Source organism: Echeneis naucrates, chromosome 7, assembly GCF_900963305.1.
Source record: "Echeneis naucrates chromosome 7, fEcheNa1.1, whole genome shotgun sequence".
NCBI classification, from domain to species: Eukaryota; Metazoa; Chordata; class Actinopteri; order Carangiformes; family Echeneidae; genus Echeneis; species Echeneis naucrates.
In genome coordinates this window covers 1,873,547-1,884,269 of record NC_042517.1, presented here as the reverse complement: position 1 = coordinate 1,884,269, position 10,723 = coordinate 1,873,547, and the positions used below count along the sequence as shown (strand labels likewise).

The 10,723-nt window shown below is 41.9% G+C and overlaps 1 protein-coding gene across 1 annotated transcript; it reads left to right on the top strand.

The window, feature by feature from the left end:
* The first annotated feature begins 566 nt into the window (after window positions 1–566).
* Window positions 567–2,659, top strand: tmem81 (transmembrane protein 81). Its single transcript, XM_029507445.1, has 6 exons — window positions 567–584; window positions 653–799; window positions 886–1,031; window positions 1,452–1,567; window positions 2,235–2,428; window positions 2,561–2,659. The coding sequence occupies exons 1-6, from the start codon at window positions 567–569 to the stop codon at window positions 2,657–2,659; spliced, it is 720 nt and encodes a 239-aa protein (XP_029363305.1).
* Window positions 2,660–10,723: the final 8,064 nt, after the last annotated feature.

Genomic DNA, 10,723 nt, shown 5'->3' with positions numbered 1-10,723 from the left:
CAAAGCAAACTCCTTTTACATTTAAAGACAAATTCGTATTCAGATTCTGACCCCAGAAGCTGCCGCCCCGAAGCTTCAGTTGTCACGACACAGTGTTGAATTCAAAATTTGAATGAAAAGAAATTCACAGGTGTAGCAGTTGGGTGAGTACACCTGAGCTTAAACATCTGAAACTCCAAAACCGCAGGTCCTGCGTGTTTCAGGTTCATGCTGTCATTTCAGGGCTGGCTTCAGTTTTATTTAGGATGTTAGTTACTTCAAAGCTGCCTTTGCACAAATCTAATACTGTAAAGTAATTTAAATATTGAATGTCCATGTATGAGATATATGCACATTTAAAAACATTTATATCCCATATATATGCTGAGCCTACTCAAATAGGTATACTTGCTTATATTGTAGACACATTTTATAAATATCCATCCCAATGACATACAAAGAAGCTCAAATTATTTGATTGCAATCTAAAGTTGTTGAAGTCAATATGATATATTTTTATAATAGGCAACGAAATAGAGTTTTATTGTGGACTAAATATAATTCCTGAACTCTGAAATGCAGAATGGATGAATCTGCTGGACCCCGTCTCCCTCATCTCCTCTTCCTCCTCCTCCTCTTATTTCGACCTCTGACCTCTGCTGACCCGGAGGAGACGGATAAGGTAGCTGTGGAGGTCATCGTCGACAGCTCCCCCTGCAGCACCACCTGCGGACTGGGCATCAAAACTCAAACTGTTTGTCTGATGGAAGATGGCAAGGCGGCGATTGAAGAGGACGAGGGGAGTCGAGGCAGGACAGAGGTGACAGATACACACCCAACATCCAAAACTAAATGTCTGAGATGAGCCTGAGGGGGTTCACATCTCTGAATGCGGCTCAACAGAAGGTGTCGGAGGAATGCCACGTGCGCAGGGTGAAGTGTCTGCAGTCGTGGAAGTGCGGCCTCATGACGATGACGGTGTATTCAGGCCAAAGGGTGGAGATCGACTGCTTGGGAGAAGTCATGGAGGCCATGGGGAGGTTCTCCTGGAGGTCAGTTCAGGGGTCAGAAGGGACCTGGGCCAGATCGACTGAGACCACACAGATCACATGAGTCCAGCTGCGACCTGAGACTGGGAGAAGGGTGACCTTTGGAATAACCCCCTTTTTAAAGACACAGTCTAAATCTACTCTTAAATCCATTACATGTTCCTATTTATATTTTTAATGATTAATTTAATTATTTCAAAATGTTTGACTCTTTAATCTGCATCTCATTTTTCTCTCCTGTCTCCTCATTATTGTCATTTTTATTGTTTGTCTGCACTTTTATCTTATATCTGCACAAAAGTTTGGAATTAAGTTTGAAAATTGCTGTACAAAAAATTACAATTATTATTATAAAACCGTGTTCTCTGTTATCTTTTGACGGAGGAGTGAAATGTCCCTGTGATTGTTTCTGCTGCGGTTCAGGGTGCTGTGGCGTTACGCCAGAGGAATCATCAGCTCAGACGACTCTCTGTTTGGCCCCTGGGAGGCCCCTCAGCTGGACCGAGTGATTCTGGACCCCGTCAGAGAGGCAGACGCAGGTAAACACAACAACTGTGGCAAAAACATGATGACACAAATTCATGGACTTGTACATTACTTAATGTCCTGTCAGCTTCTTAGTTTAGCTTTTAGCTGAATATCATTTTGTGTCATTTCTATTTTTTTAAATTTGTAGTTACATTTCTTTATTTTCTCACTTATACATCCATTTTTATTTCTTTTATTTTAGTGTTCTTACTCTTTATTTATTTCTCTCATTTTTAACACAACCTCCTGTGTTTCCATAGTTGTCTGGGTTTTTGAAATGAATTGATTGGCGGATTGATTACTGCAGTGACACAAACACACCTCCTCTCAAGGTCAATAGATGGTTGTGTTGAGTTGAAGTCTGTGTGCGTCACTCCCTGTTTTATTTTGAGAGCCTCTTTGTTTTCTGGTGTCACTCTCCATGTCCCATCAAGCTTCCCACCTGTGCGATTACTGTCCCCATATTGGTGTCTTGATGTCTCGCCTTTTTGTGTGTATGAGTTGTGTTCTTCCTTGTGTCCAGCCTCATTGTTGTGTTTCTGACCAATGAACTGATGGATTTTGATCCTGTTGCCTGACTGTTTCACCTGTACTGACAAAATCAAAGAACAGTAACTCTTTTGTCCCCTCGACCTGCTTTGTGATCACAAATCAACAAACTATTTGTGTAATTTCCAGGAACTTACTGCTGCGACGTACAGGATGCTTTTTTCCGCAGAGTGAAGAGGGTTTACTGGGGGATCCGGGTTTTACCAGCTGACGTTCTGAATCTGGACTATGAAAGCTCTCTGGCCCGGTGGGATTCAAACAGAAACCACCAGAACCAGACCGTCTCCAACCAGCACCACCACGAAACCACCCTCCGCTACACGGTACAGTTTGAGGCTTACAGAACGATGGTTGTTTTTTTAGAAAAAAACTAAAGAAATAAATAAAATGAAAATCCCCAGAATACATTAAAGCCGCTCACTTCGTTGGCTGAATAATGACGCTGCTCATCACAGATGCTGACCATTTCGAGCTTCATGGCTCTCCTTGTTGGACTGAGTCTGGTCCGCTACTGGATTGTGAGCAGGAGAACGAAGCACTATGTTGAAGGGTAATCCTGTTGTCTAAAATAATAAATGCATTCTTTTGTTTACTTTAAACGTGTTACTACGTTTTATTTGAATTTTGTCACTGCTTCACCACCTTTATTAACCTCAGCAGTCATCAACAGTCTCTTTTTTAAAAGCTCAGTGTCAGCATTTCACTTGGAAATTATGGGACAATAATTTAGAAAAATAAACTTCATATTGTATTGAAGAAATTAAACGAGAGACTGATACCATAAACTCATTGGGGAAATGTTAATTGGACTAATGAATAAAATGAAAAGCACTGAAAGAAGAAAACAGTTTAACTTTGTAGGATTCCTAAAAATGGTCATGCTTCAACATAATTACAATAAATCCCCAGAAAAATTGCTTTTGTTTGAACACTGCACATCCAAATCTTGATGAGGCTGGCAGGTAAAAAATGTGGTTTAAAAAATAAAAAAGGGTTAACACCAGATAGTCCTCTGCAGTATTTACATGTATTATAAAATCTGACATGCCTCGTCCAAAGACAGCAGTGAGCCAACAATTCTTTTTTTGAAATAAATATCCCCAGATTGAAAAAAACATAAATAAGACATAAGAACACAGAGACATAAAACAATTAAAAACATTAAAACTGGTCTATCTGAGTTCAGTCCATCAGAGTTCTGGTCCATCAAAGTTCTGGTCTATCTGAGTTCAGTCCATCTGAGTTCTGGTCTATCAGAGTTCTGGTCTATCTGAGTTCTGGTCTATCTGAGTTCAGTCCATCTGAGTTCTGGTCCATCAGAGTTCTGGTCTATCTGAGTTCTGGTCTATCTGAGTTCAGTCCATTTGAGTTCTGGTCCATCAGAGTTCTGGTCTATCTGAGTTCTGGTCTATCTGAGTTCAGTCCATTTGAGTTCTGGTCCATCAGAGTTCTGGTCTATCTGAGTTCTGGTCTATCTGAGTTCTGGTCTATCTGAGTTCAGTCCATCTGAGTTCTGGTCCATCAGAGTTCTGGTCTATCTGAGTTCTGGTCTATCTGAGTTCTGGTCTATCTGAGTTCAGTCCATCTGAGTTCTGGTCCATCAGAGTTCTGGTCTATCTGAGTTCTGGTCTATCAGAGTTCTGGTCTATCTGAGTTCTGGTCCATCAGAGTTCAGTCCATTTGAGTTCTGGTCCATCAGAGTTCTGGTCTATCAGAGTTCTGGTCTATCAGAGTTCAGTCCATCTGAGTTCAGTCCATCTGAATTCTGGTCAATCAGAGTTCTGGTCTATCAGAGTTCTGGTCTATCTGAGTTCTGGTCCATCAGAGTTCTGGTCTATCTGAGTTCTGGTCCATCAGAGTTCTGGTCTATCTGAGTTCTGGTCTATCAAAGTTCTGGTCTATCTGAGTTCTGGTCCATCAGAGTTCTGGTCTATCTGAGTTCTGGTCTATCAAAGTTCTGGTCTATCTGAGTTCTGGTCTATCTGGATTCAGTCCATCAGAGTTCTGGTCTATCTGAGTTCTGGTCTATCAAAGTTCTGGTCTATCAGAGTTCTGGTCCATCAGAGTTCTGGTCCATCAGAGTTCTGGTCTCCTCTGTGCCAGCAGAGAGCAGTGCTGCTTCACATAAAGGTGAAGGGTGGACCGATAAAACATTCAGACACTCGCATACATTATTTTTTCTGTTGGTAATAAATGTTTCAGACAGGAATCAGTGTTATGAACAAATAACACGGAAATTAGGGAGAAAAGACAAAAAGAGCAAAAGCAACAGCAACAACAACAACAAACAAACAAACAAACAACAACAAAAACAAAAAAACAAACAGTGTTATGCTGTTCTATAAATTCTGATTTGGCTCACTTAGTTTGCATATATTCACTTCAAATGGATCCAGCATTGAGAGCCATCTTGACCTTTGCCTCCTCGAGAAATTTGCAATTCAATATCAGATAGTAAACCTTGTTGAGGGTTAATTTCCGTGTTGGAGACAGAAAGCTCCAAAGCCAGATGTCCTTCTCTGCCTCAGCGGTGGAGCAAACATTTGTATATATCAGGGCCCCTGTCTGAATCCCAGCCGTCGTTTATTTCAGCTCCCCGAGAGCAATCTGAATTTGGGAAATCAGCTTTTTTCAGTTTATGTCTCAAAATTGTGGAACAAACAGCAGTTTTCTCAGCAGTACTCTCACCAGCATTTAATTACCATGATCACACACGTAAAATCACTTTATTGTTGGTTTTGTAAATATTCAGCTTTTACTACATTGCTTTATGTGAGGCTTGCGCACACTTTATTGTCTATTTTTCATCAAAACTTCTTATTTTGTTTAGTTTGACGCTTTTAGAATGCATTTTATTGTTTTACATCAGTGAAAATGAGCCCCTATAGCATTACATAATAAAATAAAGGGGGATTAAATGAGTGAAGCAATGTGCTGTTATTTTAAAGAGTGTTTCAATATCCGTTAGAAGAACCAAAAAACATCTCAGTGCTCATACTCGCTTGGTTGTTGAGCCAATCAGACGAGAGGACCGGAGCCTCTCAGGGACGTCACAAAGTCACAGAAGTCCTGACGGCTGATTTGAAGGCTCCATTTCTGAACACAGGCTGCACACTGGGCAGTAATATGGGAATTTGTGACGTCATCGTAAAGGCTTCTGACTCGGAAGGAATCGACGACAGCAGTGAGGTGTTTGTTTATGGCTATTCTGGGCGGCACGCCAATGATGACAAATGAAACTACGACGATGTTGACTGTAACTCATTCATTTCCTGATGGAACTTTCCTCATTCAAACAGCCATTTACATTCATGTGATTGTTTAACAACAGCAGCCTGGAAGGATGTAACTGTTTTCCTCGCACTCATCGCACAAACAATTTAATTACCGCTCTGCTCTGCAGGATCCTGTTACCACTGAATAAGCAATAACATCTCCCGAACGAGCTCCAGCTCAGCGAGACAAGGAAAGAGCCCAACCCACACTCATATTCTTATTCTTCCTCAAATTAAACTGTGAATTAAATGTCAGACTGAGATGAAATCTATTTGGGGATCACTGTCAATGAATTTAAAACCTGATGAATCGATTTCACTCCACGGCTCTCCTCGGTTTACTTTTCCTCCAAGATGAATATCAACACCCGTCAGTCTGAAACAACGTCAACACATTTTTAGGTTGTTGTTTTATTTAATTGTGTGTGCGTGCTACACACCACACTACCACGTAATATGGGTCATAATTGCCAGGCCTGCTAGAAAATAAAAAATAACTTTGGGTCATAATAATCTGCTGCACAGATGACCCACAGGCTGCTTCTTTACACAAAGATAAAAATAATGAAATCATAGAACGTGCTGAACAGAACTGCTGCTACATTAAAGGAATGAGCTACAAAAAATAAACAACCAGACAAACAAACAAAAACTTTTCCAGTCCTGGAGAGCCGCTGGAGAGTTGGCACAATACTGATACTCATACTCTGCCACAAAATGTTTGAGCATCGTCAGCTTTTTAAAAGAGGAGCAGCGTTGTGTATCTTTGTGGATGTGTGTCTGCTCTGACAGCATTTGGTCTTCAGTTTTTGTTGCTAGGAGACAACTAGGAGCCGTTTTAATGATGACGGGTGCAAAGGGAGAGGAGCGCTGATGTTACCGAGTCCAGGTCAGGAGGGAGGTTGGGGTGGATGGGCGTGTGAGAGCTGTGTGTGATTCCCATGTGAACGCAGCAGTTAATCTTCAATTAGATATTCAACCTCCTGAGACTCAAGTTTTTTATCTGGTGAGCATGTTGGTGGGAATTGTTGGCCATCTTGATTGTACACCGATCGTTGAAATCTGCTTTGGCAGCCACAAGATGACGGACAAAACGTCCACGGATGAGGCTCACGGGTCTGATGCCTAAACCAGGGACGGTCCATCACAGCTGATCATTGTTCTCCACATCTGAACATGAGACTCAGGAACGTTTAGCATGTTTAGATTTACTTCAGTGCCGCTTCTGTGTGGTTGAGGCCCAAAAAGTAAAACAGCAGGAGATCACAGCGGGTAGCTCAACAAAAAGGACGAGGGATGTCTCTGCTTTGACCGGATTCAGGATCTTTTTCCAACATGGGCCCGTCCTGGTCTGAGACAGTCACACCAAACAGCGGCCAAGAAGGATGGTCACCCTGAAGTGGATTAACAGACCTCCTCATCTGTCTTCATCCAACTGCCTCCTAACTTCTTCCCAGTTTTTCACCCTCACTGTGTCACTAACTCATCATCTCACTCCACCTCTTATAACTCACACCCACGTCTGAAGTTCTTACGACGATTCGCTCACGGATCTACGGTACGTTATGTTCTTCCTCATTAGTGAGCGCGTCCTTGTTTTCTGTTATCTCTGTTCAAAATTAGTGTTAGAGTGGAGAGAAAGCTCACAGTAATATTTTTAGATTCTCGTTTGTTTGATTGTGCAGGTGGTTTCTTCGGCAATATGCATGCAAAACTCTGAAATCAGGACCCAACGAAGACATGAAAGGAATAAAAGGCTGGCGGCGCCTGATAGTTATTGCCTCACTTTGAGACACAGGCTCAGACTATTATAACCAAAAATTCAATTTTTTCTTCCGCACAAATAAATTGGATTTAATAGTCTAATATCGAGTGCAAAGACGATGGTTTGAATGTGACGTTGAAAAGTATTAAAGTTGTGCTGAGCGAGCCCCCAGCAGACCGAGTCCTGCTAATTTTAATTTAAATTCATTTATAAACCTTAAATGGTCCCCAAGATGTGAACCTGAGAGGAGAAAAAAAAAAAACAAAAAACAAAAAAAACCCTAACTGCAAATGGCTTTCATCTGGTTACGGGATCATTTATTCATGCCCATGGCACAGGACATTCGATTTTTCTGCTTTATCCTCTCCTCTGTGGACCAAAGTTAAAGATAACAGCCACTAGAGGACGCACAATTACCCGGAAAAATAAACACTGCTGCTTGTTTCATTTGGATGTGTTTGGAGTCACGTAGAAGTGTTGTCGTATGATTAATGCTGTTTTCTCACGTGGAAAAACAAAAAAATAACAGCTGGAAGGGTGCACACAGAAGAAAAACAGCCACAATCCTCTACAGATCATTTTGGTTTGGCCTTCAGCGTCTACAGTGGATGCATCCACAAACACGACAGATATGTTCAGCATCAGCGGGTTCTTATATGATATATATTTGTTGCACATTAAAAACCTACCTCATTACATTCATAAAAAATATATCTACATTTCTGTTCTTGCATATCAGTTTGAAGTTTGAAGGAGAGAGAAGTCACACAGCAACACTTGATCATTTCGAAGCCCTGTCGGAACAGAGATTAGGTTTTGAAAAATCTCTATATTAGCTGTTTAATTTAAAACTAAATTTCCTGCTCCGGCACTTGATGAGCTGCAGATTTTAAAAAGCGCAGAAGTGCAACAACAACAGCAACAAAAAAAATATGTACATCACATCTATTCACCTTTTCGGCTGCAGCACACTCTTTGTTTGGTTGGCCTCAGTTCTCTCCTCTTCATCTTCGCCTCTGCCAAAGTAGCTATGACCTTTTTGTGAAACACTTTTTATTGTGAGTGCAGCCTGTTCGATGTGCTCACCGGAGCAGAAAAGCCAGAGAGTGTTGCATTTGTATGAAACTGGCAAGGGTCTCCTCAGGTTAACAGCCTGAGCGTCATCCTCCAACCACACCACCTTTACAATCCTGCATCATCAGCATACGTCCATCAGTGTAACATTAACTGACTCCGCCCCTCTCTCATGCTACCTCCATCCTTGTCCTCTCTCCTCCTCGACCTCCCTCTAGAGTCACATCTTCATGAACTCCATCCAGCATCATGTTCCTGCCTACACCTGTTTTGAATATCCCCTCCTGCTGCTCCCATCTCTCCCTACTCGACCCAACTTTGCCTCCCCCCGTTGCCTAATTTTATAGAGTTTGGTCCAGACCTGCTCTACATGTAAAGTGCCTTAATGTAACTTTGTTATGATTTGGCGCAATACAAATAAATCTGATTTGATTTATAGTCCCTCCTTAAACTCCAGTTGGTTCAGAACTCTGCTGGCCATCATCATCCACCAAAACCCCCTCGTACCACCACATCACCCCCATCATCCACAACCTTGCCCCTCCATATTTGTCTGACCATCATCCGTCCACCCCTCCGCCCGTCACATACAGGAAACTCAGACTCTCTCCCCATCTGCAAGTCCTCAAAAATATAAAACTCATCTGTTTGCTCACATTTATTGTTGTCTTTATTGACTGAGCAGAGTCCTTGAGTGTCCTGAAAGGCGTTTACAAATAAAATATATTATTATGATTATCTACGATCTCTATTTTCTTTCTTTAAAAAAATAAAAAAATAAATAATATAGTGAAAAGGTCATTATTTCAGTGCATCCAGAACCAGTGGTGGGCTTGTGCCGGCCCGAAGCCTGGATAAATGGGGAGGGTTGTGGCAGGAAGGGCATCCGGCGTAAAAACTGTGGCCAAATCAATCATACAAGTCAGAGAGATGACCTGCTGTGGCAACACAACCCCCCCCCCCCAAAAAAAAACCAAAACAATGTCACTATAATGCAATTACTTTGCATCCAGATTATGATTTTTTTACTGATTCATTTGAGAGATGGGGGGTCATGACCGCGACATTAAAACATAGACACACACACACACACACACACAATGATGGAAGATGACCTTCAGTCAATTCAGTAATTGGAGACAGTCACAGCAGGTAGTGGGCGTGTGTGTGTGTGTGTGTGTGTGTGTGTGTTTGTTGGAAATGCACACACACACACACACAAACACAGACACCCATAAAGTGCTTGTTTATCATGAGCACAGTGTGCTATCAACAGAACACACACATATATTTAACCGGCCATCCAGGTGCTTGCCAACTCACTGCCCCCCAGTGTGTGTGTGTGTGTGTGTGTGTGTGTGTGTGTGTGTGTAACGTGCACCGCTGATAACACGACCAAAGTGACGAGCTTCAGCAAGAGAAGCTCCTTAAAAGGCTGATGAAGAGCAGAGCAGCTGAAACTTTATCACCTCTCTTCACCTTTTGACTTAATCAACATTATGTACGTATGTAACAACAGGGCCTCTGCTGCTGAAACTAAATTATGGACGCGGTTAAATCGATGATGTCAGGAAGATGAACCCAAACGATGAACTCTGGGAAAATAATCGATGTTGACAAAGACGCAGTGCGGCAGCTGTGGCGGTCTGGATCCTGCAGCTTTTATGGTTTTTAAGCTCTTAACCTCGCTGCTGCTTTATCATCAATCAGGAACACACTTTACAAAAACCCAGCAGATGAATGAATAAATGAAAGTGGCCAAACTTCCACAGCTTTGCAAATTATACGTCTCAAGATCATTTTCCCTCCTCATTATATCCCCCCGAAAAACACCGTGCTGCCCGAAGCCTCTTTGGAAAACTGGTTATCAGTTAATGGTCTAAAATGTACAAATGCTAATCCAGAGAATGTAAACTGGGCTGAGCTCCATTTTCTCAGATGGTTTATATTACATTTGAGGCAGAAACCTTCCAGTTTCATGTGTCTCTTATAAAACTTTTACACGAGACTAATTTACAGTGTAGAATCATTAAAGTCGGTGTTTAACAGGGTGTCTCATATTCAGAATCATCTCATTAGATATGACAGCGTTCAGCGTTAAGAGGGAACAGCAGCTCTCAAATCAAGAATTTTTTCTGTAAAGCAGAACAACCAATCTATCTTTATCTTTGGCCCTGACAACAACAGATACAACAGCCTTGTGTGTGTGTGTGTGTGTGTGTGTTGAGACAACAGAACACATTAAAATTAATTTCTTTGGAGGTTTGACATTTATATCTGAGAACTACTGGTGAGAGCTGCCTGCCTGAGAGAGAGCTTGTGTGTGTGTGTGACATGAGGCTTTCAGACAGGTAGCTATCACATCTCTGGACTCAGTGACCTTCACGGCGACCTGGACGGGGCTCCTGAGATCTTTGCCTGAAGCAGCTCAGCAGTTTTCAGAGTTTTCACAGCTGCCGGACTTTCTTCTTCTTGTTTTTTTTCCTTTCTTCATCTTTCTTCCA

Excerpts from the sequence above, each read along its gene's own strand:
- tmem81 (XM_029507445.1), top strand. Across the intron at positions 1,568-2,234 it reads CGTCAGAGAGGCAGACGCAG|GAACTTACTGCTGCGACGTA; the intron begins GTAAACACAACA and ends TGTAATTTCCAG. Across the intron at positions 2,429-2,560 it reads AAACCACCCTCCGCTACACG|ATGCTGACCATTTCGAGCTT; the intron begins GTACAGTTTGAG and ends TGCTCATCACAG.